Source organism: Perca fluviatilis, chromosome 20, assembly GCF_010015445.1.
Source record: "Perca fluviatilis chromosome 20, GENO_Pfluv_1.0, whole genome shotgun sequence".
Classification (NCBI taxonomy): domain Eukaryota; kingdom Metazoa; phylum Chordata; class Actinopteri; order Perciformes; family Percidae; genus Perca; species Perca fluviatilis.
The window spans coordinates 11430317-11453182 of record NC_053131.1 but is presented as its reverse complement, the minus strand read 5'-3'; the positions used below and the strand labels follow the sequence as shown (position 1 = coordinate 11453182).

Here is a 22866-nt window from a genome sequence, read left to right as displayed (position 1 = left end):
AAGAAAGAACAGGGGAGACACTTTGTTTCTCTCACTATGACTCTAGAGTCGGTTTAGCTCCGAAGCTAATCGCCGTCACTCTATCACTCGCTCTACCACACCCCCCTCCCCCACATGCCCCCACACACACATGCCGGCCCTGCTGAGATCGACGCACACACAAACGCACAAGTATAAACTTCAGGCCACTTACGTAAGCTACGGCAACTGCTCTGCGTGGAGCCTCCACAGGGTCATAAATCAAACTTTACTTCTCTGGTTTCTGGCTTTTTGAGAGAGTCGATCATGTTCACAAATATTGATTGAACCTTCCTATGTCATGGAAATAGCATATTGGAATTCTTAATTTAGATGGTGTTCCCGTTTAAGCTATTATCTGTGGTTTTATGTGCAAGATGTACTTTGTTTTGATGTAAGAGTGCACATGTTTGTTATGATGATTTTCACTGCTTCCAAGTGGAGTCTAACTTCGTGGAGCTGTCGGTAGTTGATGCTGGATCCTGGTAAGCAGAGGAGAAGGATGTGTAAATGTATTAATAGTCAGTGTGGCATTTTACATATGAGTAAACCCAGTCAAAGCACACTTACATTTTTCCTGAGACATTTCAGCAGTGCATCGCGGATCTGTCAAAATTGGATTAAAACATTTTTAGTGATGCTTTACTACCTTGTTTGTGGTTACTAACAGTTCTATTACACATTAAACTTCTTAATAAAGTCTAAACAAATTTAGCTTTTTGCACTCAATGACAAAATAATGGAGTTTATACATGTGTCTAAAGGAATAGTTTGACTTTTTCACGATGAGTTAGATGAGAAGACCGATACCACTCTCTTGCATAAAGACCATCAGTGATGTTGTGCGTGCTCGGACTGGACAATAAACCACATTTGATTACCGGCAATGTGAATGCCTTACTAGGCTAAATTTACTCATTACAGTTTTAAATAGGTCAAATGACTGAGCCCATAAAATTAAACTGAGAACAGCTACAACAATGTAGATGTTTTCTTATATATTTTTTTCGCTATATATATATATATATATATAGGTTGTAAAAAATGTGGCTGCATTGAATTCTGGTCTATTGAGGCTACTGAAGTTCAGTTGATATAATTACAGCATGGTGATTCAAGAAATTTTTTGATTCTTGATGCTTTAAATATTACAAATATCTTCTGTTGAAGTAACACCTTACCAAACAACATCATTGATCCAAGAAATGAAAGACATTATGACTTAGGTTTGCATTTTCTTTTAAGAAGTAAAACTAACTTACCAGTTTGTCCCCCAGGCACGTGGTTAACAAAATGAAAAAACCCTGCAAATGAAATGAAAAGATATTACTGAGCAAGAAATACTTTTACTGGACCAGGGGCCTCATGTATAAAAGACTGCGCAGCTTTCATACCAGAAGATGGCGTATGGCCAAAACTTGAAAAGTACCTACGCACAGAAATATTCACATGTATAAAACCGGTCGTACGCCAGGTCCTGCGCACCTTTCCTTTATACATCACAATCAACGTGAAATTGAGCGCACATGAATGAGTGACCGACCCCGCCTTGCCTCCGCCCATAAATGAATATGGAAATTACTATAAATGCGCCCCCGACGTCATTCTTTGTCCAATCACAACAGGTTATCCCGCTGCAGACGAAAAAAAAAAACTTCACAACTTCTCAACTGAGGTTGAGGTGCTGATCGCGGAGGTAGAGGCGAGAAAAAAATATTCTGTTTGGAGGTTTGCCATCTTGGATAAGCAAAAGAAAATGCCCAGAATGGCAAATGGTGACCGGGCGGTGAATGCACCGAACCATGGCAGAAATAAAAAAATATATATGTTTAATGTCGAAGTGGAAATCAAGAGAATAGCGGCAGCGCCACACCAGTTCCAGAACAACATGCAACTCAGTGTCAGTCCAAATTACGCACAATAAGCAGTTTGGACTCACTGATGTAATGCCATTTATTTTATTTATTAAGTGTTAGTACGCTCCAGCGCGAGGGAGACCCGACTCAGAGGAGGAGAGGTTAGTGAGTTACGCATCACGAGTTAGCCCTCCCGACTCCAGCGTTTGTTCCTGGGGAGATGGATCCGTGCGTCCCGCCTTCTGTGCGCCATGGATGTCTGAGCCTCAGCAAATAAAGACTCACAGACACTATTTCATTTTCCGTGACGATCTTTTTGTTGCCAGTAAGATATTTCATCTATGGGAAATACAGAGGATGACTGAAAGTATTTTCTAAGTGGATTTATCATTTCCCATCCTCATGTTTAACAGAGATTAAGTAGCCTGCGAATTAAACAGTTTATAGTGTGAAAGATGTGAAACAATTTCCACATAATATGATCCAACTTTTATGGAGTATCAGCGGATAAAATTATGTTTTTTCATAGACAACGTACAGACGTATGCCAGTAACTGTAGTTGAAACTTTATTTTGTAATGTTGATTGATTTTCGGCACTTTTGAGTTAAAATTCTCCACGTTACAGAGCCAGAAAAGACTTTGCGGACGGCCCGCACATTCTCACGTCTGCTCAACAGTTGGCGTGACGGCCCGCACATTCTCACGTCAAGTTAATTTTTTATACATCACAAAGTGTCCGTGAAAGCCAGCGTACGCAAGCTTTTCGTGCGTACGCAACGTTTATACATGAGGCCCCAGATGTTTACTTGAAGATCATATTGACCGTACCTGGAATGCATTCAGCAGGGTGAAGATATAATTGACTGCAAAGGCCACGGTTCCAGCTGTGAGGTCAATTAGCATGACAGCAAACCCGAAAATCCAAGTCACACCGAAGATTGGAGTCAGAAGAATAACTGACCTCATGGCAGTTTTGACAGCCTTTTTTTCACTGTCATTTTCATTGGCTTTGTCTGTATTTATAGGGTGATCCAAAAGCTTCATGATTACCACCAGCATGGAGAACACATTGAAAAAGACAATTATACCGACCGGTATGACAAATGTATGGATGGACCCTTTCATAAGTCCAACATAACGCAGCCAACAGGTATCGCTGGAAAAGTACACGTCTTTAGCGCCACCACTATAGCAAACAAACGTGATAACAACAATCAGCAACGGACACACATAGCCCAGCAATAGAAAGAATTTCAGGTAGGCATTTTTGCTCATATGATGGAGCGGAAAAATGGTTTTGTGAAGAAGCATGCTGCTCAGACACCACATCCAAAAGAACATGGACAGGTAACAGAAGTGCTTCAACACCACAAAGATCCTGCACCACATTTCTGGAAGATCTTCTGGATTAGAAGATGCTAAAAAACAGCAATCGGCAATAAGCAAACATAGAGAAATGTGTATATGGGCAGTATGGCGTAAATATGAACTAATGGTCTTAACTACAGCGCTCCAGACAGTTAGTTCTATCACCAGGCTGATAATGAGTGACACGACCGATACAGACAGTCCGACATAGGTCAGCTCGTCTAGCCCAGCAACGGTTTCGGGATACCTTGACATTAGAATGGCAAATGAGGACAAATGTATGCAAGCACAAACTCCTTCTTCAGAAGCACCCTGCCATTCACAGCCCTTTTCTGACCATGCTCCTGTGGTATTGTCCCATGAGACACACTTTATTTTAACGTTCCGAGGCCTAGGGTTTTGCAATTGAAAGTAGATTTTAACATTAACTGATTCCAATAGCTTTCTTTCATTAGTTGTCATCGTTGTTGACACAACGATGCTGTTAGGATCAAAGTTCTGTACACTGGGCAAATAGTTCTGCAGTTCTTCAAACCCAGCTGTTTTTACACTGCCAGGGTGTTGGCTATCAAGCTCGACGGTGACATTGAACACCTGGTTGCTACACTGTGACCCCTGTGTGCAATTGGATGCCGCTACCTCTATATTTTTTTTTTTTTTGTCATATGTTATGTTCGCCTTCTGAATCAAGTTCTCAACAGAAATCAGATATGTCTGAGCCAATGAACTATTGCTTTTGCTTTGAAGGTTCAAGGTCCATGATTCCTTAAGAGACTTGTCCAGCAAATTGCTGGATGACTCCAGAAAGTTCTGAAAACAAAGAAGCTTGTTTTAATTGCAGTTTATTCAAATATAACATGTATGCTCAAAGTTAGAATAAGACTTCTACTAGTTGTATTAATTATGAAAAAGGAAATGACATGGAAAATATGTCTATTTGATTGTATTTACACTGAATATTGGCACAACATTATCATTATTGGCATCTTAAAGTGGTAATCCTAAAGATTTTAGTCCTGCTTGATTTCACATGGTTTGTTGTAACAGCAATTGAGGTTTAATACTACAACAAATACACGTTGAGCAGCTACTTTGTCAAACATACAACACAAGAACAACAGAACAACAAAACCAATACAAATTAATTGGTAATTTTCTCTTTGCCTACATTTTGGTTGAAACCCAATAATAGCTCTCCATAAAGATAATCAAATATTCTGTAATACTTACATTTGTGGCTGATTCCTCATCTATGCTGATAGGCTTTTGACTCAAACTGAAGAGTACTTGAATTGATGCGTTCATGTTGGAATAAGTGTTGATAGCCTGTGAGTTATTAGTGATGTTCCCAAGGAGGGAAAATACGTCTGCAGCATTTTTATTTGGTGAGCCAAGTCCGACGTCGACGATCTGTAACAGTGATGAATTATGTGTGGTGAATATTTGTGTCAAAATGTAAACATCAGCTACCACCAAAGATATTAATCTCCAAAGAGCTGAGGCTAACTAATGCATGCATCAATGCTTCCTGTCAAAACTATCATTTTGTAACATACGTTTCAGTAGATTATAGCTTTTGAATAGCATACGTTTTATAATTTTGGTTTGAGTCACTTTTCTATCAAATGATGGATATCTTGTTTTATAACCTTCAGTTATGAAAGTAATTGTCTTACGTATGCTTTCTGCAGCGCCAGGTTCACATCCAGGTTCACACACGCTGCAATCTCTGTCTCCCACGTCCCCTGTGCAGAGCATTTCCTTTGTCTTTGTCCAGCCGCGCTAGAGCATTTTAAGTATGCAGTGTAGTCAGCTTTGGTGTCTCCCCAATCCCCATCAGCTGCACAGAATTTATCAGTTGCTGTTTGGAAGGACCGTTAAAAACAACACATTTTTACAAAGTCAACTTCAGTAGAACAAGTTTATCTGAAATACTGATTTTCATAGCATTGTATTTTCATGATAGATATATAAAATATATTCCTGATTTTATGTATCATGTATGTAATCATGCCTTTACCTAGATACTATTCTCCATGGGAATCAATTAAGTCTTATCTTGTAATTTTTCCAGAACTTTTGGCTATATCCCACGGCCTTCTTCACTAGCCACAGATATGACCTCTTCTTATCACTAACATTTTTTTCAAATAATTAAGCAAGTTCAATTAACTGAAAAAAAAACTTTGGAATACAGTAGAAAGTTCTGCAAAAAACTGTAAAGTGAAACCTTGATTTTAGAATATTTTAATCATAGATCACTTTTTGGGTTGAAGACATTTTGCAACATGTGACAAATGGTTGCCAATAATCATTGCTTTGTATTGAAGGGTCAATACCCAGGAAACCACTGCTCTACATAATAAAATAAATTGTACGGAGCCCCAGAAGGGCCACGGTGAGATTTTTTTCAGGGAACTACTTTTGTGTTACCTCGCAATACTTTTCTTCTTCCATTCCCGAGACATGGGTCTATTTCCACTCAGCTGTCCAGTGCAACGCCACAATATGGATCAGCTCGTTGTATTTTACTTTGAGCTGGGAATTATGATATAATGCTCAATGGGCTCATTCATATTTGTTCTATAATCAATACCTATTTCTAAAATAAATGAAAAGATAAAGTGCGTGTGTCGCATGTGTCGATGAACCAACACTGATCTAATTATCAGAGAATCTGCAGCTCCCCTCTGAGCTTTATAGAAGCTCCGCTCATGTTTTGCTAAGTCGTAGCTTGTGTCCATTTTATTTCTATGGTTGTATCAAATTAGACAAATAACTAGTATGTTCTTTATCTGACAGTAAACAAACACGTACATAATATAACCGCATAATATGCCGCAATAGACCCAAAATGTAGATTAGACACTATAAACTTAAAACCAAATATCCTAATACTTGTAAATTATTATAAGACACCATTTTATCTAATTTGAAATCAAATACAATGCTATTAGATCTATATATATATATATATAGCTTAATTAGACAGCAGGCTGTTATTAAAAGAATGCAATGCCATATCAGGCATATCCTTTAGTCAGACAAAACCATGAGAGCTCAGAGGACAATACAAAATGTTGACACCAGACCGTGATGTAGTCTAATTGTTAATGTAAATCAGAAGTGATTAAACGGATTTATACCACACAGTACCAGAATATAGACTATTACAGGTAGAAAATGAACATATGGGCGACTGAAAGGATTGTAGCCATAGTTGATTGTAACCACAGTGCAGTCTGTATTTTCACGTTTTTGTCCCTGAACTAACGCTCTCTCTTTGTAACACTAGGCTACTAGGGAGCTGCAGATTCTCTGCTAATTCAGTGTTTGTTCATCGCCACATCATGCGAACCTCTGACATTGCACATTCTCTTTTTATACATTTAAGAAATAGGCTATTGATTATACCCTATATGAGATATGAATGTGCCCACTGAGCAGTAGGTCTATATCAGCATAATTCCCAGCTCAAAGTAGAATGCAACGAGCTGATTGCGCTGGCAGCTGAGTGGAAATAGACACATGGCTCAGAAGGAATGGAAGAAGAAAAGTTTTGCGAGGTAACGCAAAACATATTGCGAAGGAACGCAAAAGTAGCGTCCTGAAAAAATCTCACAGTGACCCTTCCGGGTCTCTGTAAAATTTAAGATTTCAGACACTTACAAATTATTATTTGTGTGCATTTTTCCGACTTTCTGCTAAAAGTAATGTATGTGCTATGGAAACTATTTTTCATTCCATTGTCGGATTATTTTAAGACTATATAGCCTACAGTGTACACCATTCACATTTTTGACACAAAATTTAAATGGCAAAAATGTAATGTATTGCCAGCAAATATGGATATAATGTCGGACAAAGCCATTGTTTTCTGACAATGTTTAACTACCATTAAAACAAACCATATATGATGTTGACATCAGTTGTAGCGTTTTTCGTTTCACCGCACTTGTTATTAAAAGTGCATGTTAGTTGTGGTTTGTTCCCATTCTCGGGTTTGGTGCAGCTTACAATGGCAGCACCTGTATAAACACCTCCAGAAGGACCTGCAAGGATCACATATGCATGTCAGGTTTTTTTTCAGTTTGACCAAGGATTTATTGAAATGAATAGGCATACAATTTACTTACCAGAAGCTGTTATGTCTGTAAACAGTCCGTTGCCTGTCCACTTCACAGTATAATTTTCCTGGCTGTTGGTCCCTATGTCACAGTTACCTCTTACGTTCACAAAATCTGAACCTGCTTTGCAGCGTGGAAATTCTGGTGATGTGGTGCTGTCAATGTTTGGCAGGAGGGCTATGTCCATTACAGCACTGGCTTTGTGAGTTATGATGTTTGAGGCTATGTTTTGAGTATAGGTACATGAGTACTCTCCTAAAAAAACAAATGGATAAGACAATCTATGAGAACACAACCTTAACACCTTTTTAAATTGATGTGGCAAACTTGCTAGCTAATTATTTTACATATCCATCAGATACAGAGCAATATTAGCATTGTGTTTCTGTCCACCTGATGAATGTAAATCCAAAAATCCCCTTTTAGCTCTGTTTTCTCCACCAACGTCCAAGGGAAATATCTGGCTCTTTAGCTGCTAAGTGCTCTGCTATGTTCACCGGCTGGTCGCTAACCTTTTAGAGCTTTTTGCTCATAACAGAACTGGGAAGAGCAGTGAGAAGAAAAGTAGTAATACCACAATGTAAAAAATACTAAAAATAAGCCTGCAGAGGTTTGGTAACCTCCTGTGTTTCTAACTCTACACCCCCCCAAAATGTTAATTTTCAAACTTGAAGTCTTCAGCCCTAACAGACATCACTTGAGGTAACTAGTAAATAAAGGAATGGAGAAAAAAAATACCTTTCCTTCCAAAATGTGGTCAAGTTGAAGTGTAAAGTAGCATAAAATGGAAATACTCAAATAAAGTACAAATACCTCAAAGATTGTGCTTACGTAGATGTACTCATTTGCACACTCACTGTAGGTCAGTGGCAGGCTAAATAGTGTAAAATGTAAATACAGTGGATAGACAAATATACCTTCCCAACGATCTGGTATCTGTGTGTTAAGTATGACGCTGGTACTCATTGGTTCTGATGTCACCAATGACTCTGTGCCATTGAATATCTGAAATACTCCGTCCGTTCTTTTCAGCTGCCACAGCGGTGGGCTGTTCAGGACCTCCTGTAATGTGCATGTGAGGATGGGTTGATCCTTGTAGCATACAGAGGGAGGCGATATGCTTAAACGGATTGAACCTGCGGAAAATAAGAGTTACATCAGTGTAGAATCCAAGGATAAGCTATACATCCACAAAGGATGGTGTACAGTATCTGTGAGCAAGTGTACTTTTCGGTTTAGAGTCTATAACTTCACTTCATCTTTGACATGGGCTCCTACTTTGAAACTGAATATTATTCCCGTTCTTTTCATTGGCAGTTGCCTTCTGGGTGTCACTTAAGAGTGTTGTTGTTGTTGAGTCAAGTTGTCATGTTCATTCAATCCAGATTTAAAATGAATCCTAACAGGTGTATCCCACACTCGGTTAGATATAATTACCTTTAATCTCCAATTTAAGAGTTGCGTTCAGATTTCCGCTAAGGCTTCTTAATGTTTTAATCAGATCTTCTTGTGTGACAATGTCAGCAATGGTCATTTCAAACTCTGCAATGATGCTTCCAATCCCTAAAAAAAAAAAAAATTTTTTTAAAATCAAACCTCAAAGTGCTGAACACTGTTTTCATCTGCAAGGCAACAACTCATTTACACATCGGTATACTATTAGGACAATGACAGTACCTAAATTAATTGCATGATTATGGCAGCTCTGATAATTGTTTTATGTTTATTCATAAATGTTAGTCTTTACCTCTTTTAACAAATCATTATTACACTTCTGGAATTCCACAGTGTTTTTTTCTTTCAGACAATTGTGATACTGCACTCCTGTTAAAACAATTGATCCATTGACAGCAACTGTGAAGAAAAAAGATCCATGATTGACACACACACACACACACACACACACACATGCAAATCAGTAAAAAATGTTTTTTAAATAAATACCTGTATTGTTCGAAACACACATGGGAGCTGGGATGTTGGTGAAGGTGCAATACTGGTCGCAACATTTCTGACTAGATTGACAAACTTCATTGCTCCATCTGAAGGATGGCATGCAGCTACACTCTTTGCCAGCCAAGACGTTCCGACAGACTGATTAAAAAAAATGCAAAATAGTTTAACTCAGGCATTCATTTTTTTCTCTAATTAAAATCAATTAGAACACGCAATATTGTAAATATTACAAAAATATTTACTTGTTGTCTTTGTCAGGTTGTTAATCTGGTTGTTGTTAGCCACAAAAGGATTCAGAATCTGAGTTATGTTTGGGATTGCACTTTCCTCTATGGTCAGTTTGACATAATACATTTGTGTTGAATTGTCTGAAACAAAGCAAAACAAACAGACATCCACCCCAATGCAATAGGTTTCAAAATACCACATACACCTTATCTGTTTCAGAACAATGTAATGCTCATTTTGAATCTCAAAATAAAAATCATTTTACCTTCTCCACTAGCCTGAAAAAATAAAAATAAAATCATTCAATTCAATGCAATTTAATGTTACAATTTTGAATTGTAAGATCTAATGTGGTATGATGCTGGCATACCTGACAGACGTTGAGTCCCAGGATATAAAGGATTATAAAGGCCCACATCCTGTTCCTGCATATAATCAATAACACAAGAAGTCATTCATATTGGCCTCTGGTCAACAAAGGTCTGGTGGTTGACTGATGATATAACATAGGCCTGCTGTACTGTATATACTTTTTTAACAATTTAACACTGCAACCCTAGACATATTTCCTTTTTTTTTTTACATGAAGACTAGGCAATGAATTTAAAATCTCTATGCCCTATTCTGTTGTTTTTGTGCCTCTTAACGAGGCCTTGTGAGTCTACAAACAGTTAAAACTGTCAAAGATACACACCTACACAGGTATATTTCTGTCAGATGGAGAGACAAGATCAAACTGTGGCCTTCATAGTTACCATTTCATCTTATACATTTTTTAGTCCCCTTTAATTAACTATACAGTAAAACCAGCAGCTTTAGCCTCAACGGCTAATTTCCAGCTGTAGTCCCTGGCCAGCTGACAATAGGCATCCTAAAATACAATGGTTAACATATTAAAATGAGTTACATAACATCTATAAGCTATTATATCTATATATATCTATATATATTATTATCTATAAGACATTTCATACATTCATTCCAGAAATCATGTAACAAATGACTGCCTAACCGATTTAATTTAATGTAATTTATCGTTTTATAGTATGAACTTACATTAGCCACATTATGAGGTTTACATTAGTCAGTACTCATTCCTCCTCTTCATCTGCAAGCTCCATACCCTTCACAAACAAATGAAATGCTCCCCAAACCTTCTTCAAAAAGTATTGCTTCCCTCTTTGTACATACTGTATATTTATTTTTTTAGAGTAAAAATCTTAACATTTGCCAAACCAAATATGTGACACTTGGTCTGCTGGTCTTTTTCTAAAATAATGCAATTTTTTTTTTAGTGTGCAAGAGACAGATATCTTATCTATCATTATTTGTTCACTTTTGGTGTACTTGTAATTTTTAGGGTGGAGTCTTAAAATAAAAAGAGCTGGGTTCATCAAAAGATCTTTTGAGATAATCTTTTTCTTATTTTTTTTTAATTTCCTCTAAAAAAGCTTTGACCTTAGTGCACTGCCACACACATTGCAAGTGAAATAGTGTCTCCTTTTCCATCATACACAACATACAAAGATCTGGAATATTACTATTATATTTATTTTATTTAGCTGGTGTGATATATGTTCTCATTGTCAGCATTCATTTTGGTTGCCAAGTCTCTACAGAGGGATGATAAAAAATAAAAAGTTGTATGTAGCCCAAAATCACAAATTGGCCTTAAAGGACTGTACAGTCGGGAAAGCATATGACACCCTCTGTCTGTAGAATCTTGATCTGGATAAAGAAAAACTTCTTTTGTTTGAAATTGCGTCATCTTTTTTTTTCACACCTTGAAAATAATTATAGTTACTGTATTTTAGAATTTACCAATTAACAACAAAAGTTCACTTAAACAGCTAAATAGTTTTATCATGAATTTCTTAAAGAGGATTCACCAGTTTATAATGAGCAAATTGATGCGGTTTCCTCCTGTCCCCTAAACAGATATTCTGATCCTATCAGACTAAATGGCCTATTACTGTAGATAATAGTGATTTGATTGCACTGAATTTCTGAGATGGAAAAAAAGAAAAGAAGGAATATTGCATTCAGAGTAATATTTGATTTCACAGTACATTACCAAAAGTTAGAAAAACACCTAACTCCTAAGTATCTGCATTGCATGTTTCATTGTAACAGCTTGTATGACACATAATACGTGTTTCGTAGAAAGATTTGACATGTACATTAATGAAAGATAATCAATAGAGAAAGATCAGCTCACCTGTTTTCCTTGGTTTGCATCAGTGAACCATCACAGCAGCGCCTCACAAAGTTAGAAGACCCCGTCTGTAACAACACACGACAGCAGCACACTGATGTAGCTGTTTGCTGCAGCAGCTTAAAAGGGAAATAAAATAAACAGAAAAGAACAGCATGCAGACATGCAAAGTCAAAAAAGGCTGTTATGGGAATCTAATTTGACTTTCAAAAATGGAGACGAAGTGTTGCTTGTGTAAGTGCAGTGGGGGCAGCTGACATTTCACAGAAACTTATAGCACATGCAAAACCAGAGGCAAGAAAAGTGCACAAAGATGTTCTATGGCATGTAATACAGCCTTTTTATATAGCCTGTTTTCATTCACAGCCTAGCTAGTATTATTTTACAACATTTTTGTTTGGGGCTTTGATGTAAGCAGTGTACAGTATATAGAAAAGCTTCGTGAAGCAGGACTCCTTGTTCTCATCCCATTTGGATATCTGAGCTCACAGCAAATATCTCAGATGTGTCAGTCAAATTGCATTTATGAGGCACAGATCTTTTTATTCAATATGTGGCAAGTAAAAGCCCAAAATTATACACACTATATTAGATGATGCTCATCAAATTTTAATTAATGATGCTAAAAAAAATAAAATAAAAAAAAATAAAAATCAGGTTCAGTGAAGCATTGGGTAAAAAATTCACATTTGTATACTTGACTTTTTGACCCAATCAAATCCAAACACTGGAAGTACAGTATTATCAAAATGTGTAACATATTGAACGTAACATTGTACTCCTATAAGTAAATTTTATTACATATGCACAACCTGGGTGTGACCATGTTATCAACTGCTGTCCGAAGGAGGTTGCTAACTAATCGCAACTTTATCTGTCTCATGTCAGTTATGTTATTGTGCAATATGTAAATGTTTTTCCTTAATGTGACTCTGTTAACAACCTGCACTGCCATTTTGGCCCCTCGTGTAAAGAGATCATGTATCCTAGGAGAATTCCTAGTTATAAATATATAAACATTATCCCATGATTGAAATAGTAAACGGTCACATGCAAAGCATTTCTAAAAAATATATCAAATTATTATTATAATATATATATATATATATATATATATATATATATATATATATATATATATATATATATATATATATATATATATATAAAGTTGGGAGACTGAAAAGTCAAAATCTAAAAAGGTGCAGAGGCCAAGATATTAACCCCAAGAATGGTTCATGTTCTAAAAACACTCAGTGGTGAAAGGTGCTATACTTTAGTAAAATTACCACAATATAAAATACTCTTGAATACTCATTGAAGTCCTGCATTCAAAATTCTACTTAAATAGAATTATCAAAACGTGTTAAAGCACTCAATATGGAGGCAAAATGAGCTCTATCAGTGTTACATTATCATACAACCATGTTGTATACCGTTGGTTGGTTTAAATTACTGCAAACAATGCATTGTATTTTATTGACTCATAGGTTTTTAATTTCTTTATCTGAAACATGACTAGTTGCCAAATAAATTCAGTCAAAAGTACAATATTTCCATCTAAAATGTAGTCGTGCAGAAATTTCAAATAGCATAAAAAGTAGCAAAGACTTAGGAATTGTACTATAGTACAGTGCTTTTGTAAATGTACTTAACTTCCTGCAATGCCAAAATCTTCTAAACTTCACACTTCAACTTTGTAACACAGGCTTTATACATTTCATAGAGTACAATAGTACTAACCATGGCTTGCACTACTTTCATGTGTAAAATCAGATGAGTGCCCCTTTAAGATTCGATTAAAATTATTTTTCAGTTGCAGAAAATTTGAATAAGAGGACAAAACAAGTAAAAAGAGGTGTAGATAATCTTTAATCCTTTAAAAAAGCTGCAATACAGCCTAAATTCACTTATACATTCTTAAAAAGTGAGGCACTATCATCTCACACAGGTCATCTCATACAGCTGCAGCAGTGTTAAACAATAGTCAAGTATAGAATCAATATCGGTATAAAACATTTCTAGTTGGCATCGACTCAATTTTAATTTATTGCGATTCTGGATGTATTGATTCGACATAGTATTATTGCGAATTGCGATCTTTTCCTTCTTTAACAAAAACTAAAGTTGAATAATACATTTGTAGAGACAATATGTCATGAGACATTTCTTAAAAAAATTAAATTAAAATTGTTTTCTAAAAAGAATGCACATCACATGTCAGTCAGTCAGTCAGACATTAATTTAATTTGTAAAGAAGCACACAACATGCATTTTCTGCTTTTGCTCCGTTTTGCTGGAAACGGATATGATGTAGTAGCCGAAGTGGTATTAATAAACAGAAAATATTTAGGAAGGCTAAAAGGCTCTGGGGAAAAGAATACATTTTTAAAATCACCACAAAAATAATTACGATACATACGCAAATGGTTTTTTCCCCCCCACCCCTAACTGCTATTGCTGAGGCCTGGGCTCGGCTCGACCACAAGTTTGATCTGCTGTGCGCTACGTTCACTGTTCCCTGGGACGCGGGTGAGGTGGGGGTATGGAGGAGGGAGAGTTCTGAGCCCAGAGAGGACATGGCAGCTCTGAAGAAGGATTATAGGGAGGTTGGAGGGGATAGTGTTAGAGAGGAGGATGTTGATGATGATGATGATGGAGAGGAGTAGTAAATGGGCATGTGTTTCCAATTTTTATTTTACAGGCAAGTCATTAAGAACAAGTTCTTATTTCCAACGGTGGCCTGACAAGCGACAAAGCCACTCAGAGGAAGCAGGGCTAGGATATCAAATACATTAGACATAGCCTACAGTTTAAAAATGTAAAAATACAATTCGGTGTGTGAATGTGAGCAAATGTGTATCGGATGAGCAGGTGACACCTTGGCCTTGGCCACCAGTGTATTAATGTGTGTGTGAATGGTGCCTGTACTGTAAAAGCGCTATATAAATATTGTCCATTTACTACGATTTATTACTGAAGCGACGTCCCCCTAGTCTTCTAATCCCCTTCCAGTTAAAGCCGCAGCCATTGGCAAGTCGGAGGGACGTCGGAACTGAGGAATGTTTCCGTGACTCTGGGCTGGGTTTTGTATTTCTTTTTTATTTGAATATTTTATATTTCCTGTGAACTTTTAACCTCGGATTGTGTTTAACTCTGCTAACCCCTGATTTTAGAACCTGTTCAGCCTTTTAGTAGTCCTGGGCACTTTTTAAGCTATGTTTTAACCTTATTTTAGCCTTTTAATATTGTAAATGTCAATTTGTTTTAAACCACACCATCGGCCCAATACTGCAGCGAAGAGATACTCATTTTCATACAATCAAGTATCAGAAACTGAGGAGGACACGCTGTTGGATGCTGTCCTCCTCTCCTACTCTTTCTTCAATGCCTAACAAATCTATCTCTTTCTCTCCCAGTGTGTCTTTCTGCTTGAGCAGCACTGGTTGAAGCCTGAAAATATTGTAAACAAATTAATAACATAACTAATTACACTGGTCGGACTGTTTCAGACTGATACCTCCGGTTCAGGCTGGTCCTCATCCTCAACACGTGTCTTTTTCAGTCGCGGAAAATACTTTTCAATACTCATCTGGATTGAAGCAGCAAACATTCAGTGTAAGAGTAAAAAAAATGACATAACATTATTAATAATAAGTTTATTTGGCTCACAGCTGCTACATATAGTGTTTTGACCTCGACAACCCAACTGCATTTTACTGCAAACTTGCGACTAGTTAACTTTCTAAAGCAGGCACAAAAGAGTCGGGTCGGGACTCCAACATTAACACACTGACAACATTGTATTCAGAATATAAAATATTTTTATTGGACTTTTTAATGTGTGATTGTGTAAAGGTGTTCACAAGATACCAACCTTTCGTGAACTTGTGAATTTCGCCAGCCGTCTTCTCTCGTTTTGATGGAGACAGACGCTGTGTGCACGGAGGGGAGGTGCTGTGTGTGTGTGTGTGTGTGTGTGTGTGTGTGTGTGTGTGTGTGTGTGTGAGATAGAGAGAGAGAGACGCAAGTGACAGAGACACGGAGGAGAGCAGGGAAAGGAAATACAGCTGAACGAATACACTGCGTTTTTTAAATAGCGTAAACAAAAAAAACGAAACACAATATGTGGCGGCCAGTGTTGATTGTGCGGCGCACCACCACAAATTAGTCTCTGTGGGAAACACTGCTGCTCCATCTTTAAAATACATTAGCCAAAGAGGGCCATACCTCCGCCTTTCGCGCTTTTACACTCAGTGGCACCGTGACGAATGCCAGGGAGGGGGAGAAGATTACTTGCAACTGCCAGCAGATTTGAAAGCCTGTTTAAAATGGAGTATCACGCCTATTCTCTAGGATATGTAACGGAGTCGCCAAGGAAGTTAAAAAGAGAATTAAAGCGACAACGCGACAGGCAAAGCAACAAGACCAAAGTTAATATTGGAGTGGCTTTTCCAAGATGGAAAGAGCTCATAAGGAGAAAGGATTTTAAACGGGATGATGAAGTTGCCTGTTTTCTTCTCGACAGGTAATTCTGCCTATTTGTGTAAATTCTAAGTTTCATAGCATGGTTGTGCATAACGTAGTGATTTCCCTGGCAGACAACTCCCGTCATGCAGTTGTGACAGCTAGAACAGCTGCGTGTAAACGATGGAGATACTAAGAGCTAATTTTGTGTTCGGACACACGGTGTCCGCACTCGGAATGTTACTTTATTAGAAAGTAATATTCAGTAGGTTGTCATATACAATTTCACCACTAGATGGGAGAAACTCTTACACAATGTAACTAAGTGAAAAATGGGGCTGTGCCAGTTCTCCCCATGTACATGAGCTGGGAAGAATGACAGGAGTAACTCTACCTCCGGTACAGTCGGTGGCGCTCTTTTTGATTTCACCGACTGGCCACTAAATTAGTAAAATTAAAAACGTAATGTTTCATTCACACACTTGTCACAGCGTAGGGAAGCACAGTGCTCTGGCCAGATGACTGACACCTTTGTTCAGCTCATTTTCTGTAACCAGTGTTGGGTGGAATTAGCAAGCCAAGTTAGCTAACTAACGTTTGTCCACAGCAATCGTAGGCCAACACGTCCCAGTTAGAGTGTAAATGCCAAAAACATTTTTTGTAAAACTCTACAATCATTCCCCAAAAATAACTAAGCAGGCCTGCCTTGTTCTAATTTTCTTTAAAACTCGCCATTTTAAGGACCGTTGTAACCTACAGAGCATGCGCAGACGTGTAACCCGATCTTACCCCGGTTAAGTTATATACATGCACGAATACCCCAGTTACTGAAGGGGTTATCTAGGTCTGTTTACTGTGTTATGAGAACTGATTCTAAGGTCGGGTAAGGTGTTTACATGGCGTTTGCGAAACTGGGGTATTGCCTTAACCCAAATAACCGTTTTTTTAAACTGCATGTAACGCACTGAATACTCATACACCTTAAGTTGACAAATACTGCATAAATTAAACTTGTTTCTGTCAAATTAAAACAGGCTTAGCCACACTAAAGCATTTTCTTTAAACAACCCTGTGTTGACTAGACATTATTCAGCTTTGACCTAGTTGCAGCATTTGACAGTGCAAATTTAAATGACATCGTTCATCACAAAGCCAAGGCAACAAAAAGAGAAATAAAAATACATACTGGTTGAGTCGAAGTGCTAAGTGTAAAGACTTTTTAACCGTTCTCCAGCCATACATGAAACAGCTGTGATATCACACAGTTGTTTCATGCTCCACAAGAGGTGTGTGAGCCTCAGGAAAAAATGTGTCCGTCTCTTCCTGTGATGTCCTGTCCTCTCGTGGGAAGACCAGCCCATTGCTTTCTTTGTTTTGTGATGGCCTTTGTTGTGCTGAGAGCTTAAAGAATAATTAAAAAGATCATTAAAAAAGTGAAAGAATTAAGCGACGTTAACAACTACTCATAACATACTACAAGTCTCTGAACTTTAAACGGAAGAAGCATGTGATAACTACGAGCTGTAAAGATGCTATTACAGCCATGCTAGCACTTCTGTGATTCAGTACTTAAGAGCTTCATGCTAACATGCTGATGTTTAGCAGGTACGGTGTTCATCATGTTGACCATAGTTAAGGATTCTAGCTTTTGCTAATTAGCGCTAAACATGAAGTACAGCTGAGGCTGATGGGAATGTCATCAAAATATTTGTGCAAATGAAATTTTGACCTGATGATGGAGATTAAGGCAAAGTCCAGGGATATAAAACTATTACAAACCATCCTTTAGGGACCTTGAATATCTGTCGCAAATTTGACGGCAAGTCATCAGCAGGACACGGAAGTCATTCGCCCCAGCTGTAACCATCAATTCTATCCATTCGCACAGCGATCACGGCCCATTCTCACACAACAAGGCAGCCCCGGCCCATTTAAATATGACTCCCTTTTACTGATCCCTGCTTCACCAATGTTGCCATGATTTAATGGCGTGCTTTGGGCCCACGCTTGTCTACTATAGTGGGGGTTTTCTGCATTGCACTCCCTGCTTTGGCTTAGCATGCTGCTTAGCTATTCCAGGGAGCTTCCTCAGACCGGAGCCATCAGTGCCAAGCATGACTATTTCCATGTGTTGCAACAAATGGTTAAGCCTATGACGAGTGTTCCTGACTGAAAGATATTTCAACATGTCAGCCTCATGATGGTGCAAGAAGAAATGTCAGGGGATCACCAGGGTTATTAGCAAACATGGTCTGGAGACCATGATTATCTGTACAAAATTCCATATTGCCACGCTGCTAACTAAAACTCTTAAAATCCTAACTCGCTGTGAAAAGACATTGCTCAAGTCCAGCTGTAGCACAGTGTTCAGTCATTAAACACCTAAAACTACAAGATTATGTTCAGATTTGGCAAGTTTTCACTTGAAACAGTTAAGACATGTTTGATATAACGTCTTTGTGGCGATATCTTTTTGTGAAGACCACTGCAAACTCTCAACTCAAAACAGAGCTTATAATCTGGCTTTAAATGATAGTGTGTTGCCGGTTACACTCTTATGTTAAACATTTACTCATGTTTTGTTGCAATAGTGGACGATTGCTCCTAACTTTTGACTGACATTACTACTGACAGGAAGTCAATCTTGGGTTTAGTAATTTCATGGCAGGAATCGTTATATCTGAGGAGGTTTCAAATGTGTTGCTCATCCTGTAATTAAACTTCACCGTTTTACTGACCGTGTGTCCCAGAGGAGTCACGCAGCAGAGCTTCTTTTTGAGGTGTTCAGGCAGAAAGCAAAGCAGTTTCCCTAACAAGGGATAGACTGTGCCTGGTGTTAAATCTTCTTCTTTCATAGGGCCTAAACAGAAAACATATTTATTTTTTTGTTTACATTTGAAAGTTAACACTAAAATTGATGGTAAATCATAAAAAGCATGTGTACATGTAAGAACTCGCCCACCTGTGAGGAAGCTGATGATCAGGCCTATTAGAATGACTGTGAAGCAGTTGAATGCACTGTACCACATGTAGGACAATGAGTAAAATCTCTTCAGTCCAGAGGGTCGGCTAAAGAACAGAGACAGAGATGATTAACTTGCGAAATGACCACAGTCAAAACTAAGCACTGTGCTGCCTGCGTACCTCAGAGTGACATTAAGGAGTGCTGTGTGTATGGCAGTAGTTGTGTTGTCTGACAGCAGGACGGCTCTGCAGGGCGGCAACGGTCTTGTGCTGGAGCTACGAGTGACGATGCTCCCGATGCCAACCCAGAAAGCCAAAGCCAGACCGGCCCCCAGACCTGCCAACGCTCCCTGGTAACAGGAAAACTAAAACTTAACACAGATGCAGGTGGTGGGATGATAATTGATTTAACTATCTAACTAAATAAAGTTGCCAAAAGGTTTATACTGTCACAATAACTGTCTTAATCACAACATCCTGCTACGAGGGTTAGCCTCTGCCACTCTGCCCCTCTTTCAGTAGACAAAGAGCATCAAGATGATGTCTGATAAAACACAGCATGACTGATTTTATTATAAGGACACTATTAAAAAGGAATGATTCTTATTGGATTACAATTAGGAATGAAAAAACTGTAAGTAGTGGTTTCCAATGTGGGGGTCGGAATCCCACACAAGGTCCAAAAAAAAAAGATCTAAACGGTCACAAAATGATTACAGGAATAACCCCCTTGTTCGGACATACAATCTTAAAGACCTAAAGACAAAACTGGATGCCAGTCAGTCGAGTTTCTATCCAGATTAAGCGCACATTTTAACTCATTTCCAGAAAACGTACGTTTTCATCCACTACCGTTTTACTACTGGAAATATTAGTTGGCCACATCGAGATAAATTGGTGGAGCTAATTATCCCCTACAGTGACTGTAAACCACTGCAGATGAAGAAGGCACAATGCAATGATGAGCTGAGAAAGTGTTAAGCTTTATGCAAATATCCTCTGATGCACAACCAACGGTCCCTGTTGTCATCCCCACCCACACAACTCTGGCACAGGGACTAGCCTGAGCGTGAATACAGAGACCGCAGGGCCCTAAGTCATTGTTGTATTAGGTTTCAAAAACCAAGTTTGCAGGGTAAATTCATCATAATGCGGAGGGCCATTCGTCACGCTAGAGGCAACGTCACAAAATAACAGCGGATTCTGAGTATGTAAATGATGTCCTCACTGTGAAACATGAACTACAGACTCAAGAGGAGGCTTTTTCTACATTTGAATCCCTGTGGGAACGAGGGGAAAAATATACAAATTTTTCTTTGATTTGTTTTTTGTTGTTTTGAATATTGAACACTTTAAACTGCTCAAGTTTCTAAACAACTAGAACAAAATAGTTGAAAAGGAAAAGTGACATTAGTTGAACGCATAGCTCATATCTACTCTAAGATTCCAACAAGTAGCCATTACTTCATTACGTCTGTGTTTTAATCCATGATCATTTTGACCAAAAATGTGCTATATAAATAAAGACGACTTGACTTGATTTGACTTACAGTGGAGTTGGCCCACGGGAAAAACATCCCGAGACAAAACAGACCAAGAATGGGACCACCAACCATCCCGAAGATCTTCAAAGCCACCTGGAGATCAAACATAACAGTCAGTGCATATTTAGTAAGAAATGTCTGTTATTATTTGACCATTGACCACCTATGAGCTTACCTGTAGAACTGAATCTCCCATGAGGTGAGTGAGATAGGCCATGGCCAGACACAGTAGCCCGTATGACATAGCTTATAGAGGAGACACAAGTTGAAACTTTAGAATAATTATTATTTTGCAGCTCTGTATCGTGCATTGGCGAGCTTCGGAGAGCTAACCTAAGGCTTTGGACAGCAGGGTTGCTCTTGCCTCGGTCATGGTGGGGAAATGTGGTTTGATGAGGTCTTCCATTGTCACAGTGGCCAAAGAGTTGAAAGCAGAAGAGATGGTGCTGCACAGGAAAAGCAAAATAAATATACTGTACTTACTATTACTGCCATCTTCAAAATACATGAAGTAACAATAAAATGTGAATTTATTATTCACCTTCTGAACTCCTTCTTACTACCAATAAAAAAATAAAAAAAAACCCTCTTTTACACCCATAGTTACAAACGAGCAGGAAGCGAACAGGCAGATTTGAATAAAAGCTTTCTCATAAGCTTCAAACATGAATGCATTGCACATTTTCTTTTTAAGGATAACCAGGACTGTTTGATGAATTGATGGATTTGATGTGAATAACTGCATTCAAGATGTATAATGGATTATAATATAATCAAAACAGTCATGCAATAAAACAGATTTTTATTAGGGTTATAATGTTATGTAATGATTCAACTGTATGGTCATTTTGGAGGCTGTGGCCATGCAGCTGTTGTATGAGACTGCATTTGTTTTAGCTGGGTGTATACGCAAGTAGGATTAAGATTAAAAGTCTGTGATAAAATGCATTTTATTTATAATTCCGAAGGAGTCATTACAGAACAATAACTAGTTAAATCTGTGTTGTTTGGTTTAACTGACAGAAACTATGGGCTCAAAACAGTCTCATCATAACTAATAAAATACCATAGCTGAATAATAAAGTGCAACAACAAAAATGTATTGAAGTTAACTTTTACTCAAGTCAAACCACGTCACTGACCCCTATAACTTCATCTGGGTCTCCTTGAAATGTGAAAAGTTCACTGAACCACTAATAGTTGCCTGTGTTATTGGATTCTTTACCGACTCTTCCCCAGTTATGGTGAAAGGGACACAACCAAACTTTGATGCTCAGAAAAAAAAAAAAAAAGTAAAGTCCTGTACCTGAGAGCTGCACTGAACAAACACGCGATAAACAGTCCAGGTAGTCCAGGCAGACCTTGCAGCATGTCCATCACAAAGTATATCACCATCTGTGGAAAACACAAACCTTTAGTTTGCGTTGTATAACTTTATTAGCCACCAAAAAGAATACAAACCTGATAATGTAATGTCTTGGTGACAGCAGATTTACATTAGCCTAATGTGTTGGAAGGACTTGCTATAAAATAGGCAAATACTCATGCTGCTGTAATTTTACTGTAAACCTTTGTGCCCTGGAGAGTTTTTACATAACTTTGCATGAAGAATCCCCGTTCCTCGAAACAAGAAGCAGATTTGGTTGATAACATAAAAAAAGGGGAAATAAAACTAAAACTCACGGCATCCTTTGAAGAGGTGCCCAGCTTGTCAGAGGGATCCTCTCCACAGTAACGTGCAAACATGACCAGTCCCATGACACAACTTAGAGCCAGAGCCAACTGCAGGGAGGGAAATGCCATGTAGCAAGACCTGCAGTAAGAGAAAAACGTAGTAAAAGTGGTTGTAAAAGTATATATATATATATAAATATTTAAAATATATTTATAAAAATTTTCTTGAATCACCATGCTGTAATTATATCAACTGAACTTCAGTAGCCTCAATAGACCAGAATTCAATTCAGCCACATTTTTTACAAACATACACACACACACACATACATACATACATATATATATACATATATACACACACACATACACACATACAAAAAAAAAAACATACATACATACAATACACACATACATACACACGCATATATACACACACACACACAC

General features: G+C 38.0%; 2 protein-coding genes across 2 annotated transcripts in view; both read right to left on the bottom strand.

Annotated features, from left to right (window-relative positions):
• Window positions 1-148: 148 nt before the first annotated feature.
• On the bottom strand, window positions 149-11875 carry adgrf3a (adhesion G protein-coupled receptor F3a). Its single transcript, XM_039785414.1, has 17 exons — window positions 11774-11875; window positions 9926-9980; window positions 9821-9833; window positions 9570-9695; window positions 9316-9465; window positions 9119-9225; window positions 8966-8993; window positions 8809-8934; window positions 8289-8507; window positions 7381-7626; window positions 7153-7296; window positions 4921-5105; window positions 4475-4654; window positions 2705-4054; window positions 1281-1322; window positions 589-624; window positions 149-500 (listed from the first exon to the last, which is right to left on the bottom strand). Exons 1-17 carry the CDS (start codon window positions 11791-11793, stop codon window positions 444-446), a joined length of 3084 nt encoding a protein of 1027 aa, XP_039641348.1. The 5' UTR covers window positions 11794-11875; the 3' UTR covers window positions 149-443.
• A 5343-nt stretch (window positions 11876-17218) lies between these two features.
• slc5a6b (solute carrier family 5 member 6) overlaps window positions 17219-22866 on the bottom strand; it is a 12154-nt gene continuing 6506 nt past the window's right edge. The window contains 9 exon segments of the mRNA XM_039786645.1: window positions 17219-17638; window positions 18976-19097; window positions 19200-19306; window positions 19382-19551; window positions 20752-20838; window positions 20921-20991; window positions 21079-21191; window positions 22052-22140; window positions 22429-22672. Coding sequence (XP_039642579.1) covers window positions 17495-17638; window positions 18976-19097; window positions 19200-19306; window positions 19382-19551; window positions 20752-20838; window positions 20921-20991; window positions 21079-21191; window positions 22052-22140; window positions 22429-22672 — 1147 coding nt within the window. The 3' untranslated portion in view covers window positions 17219-17494.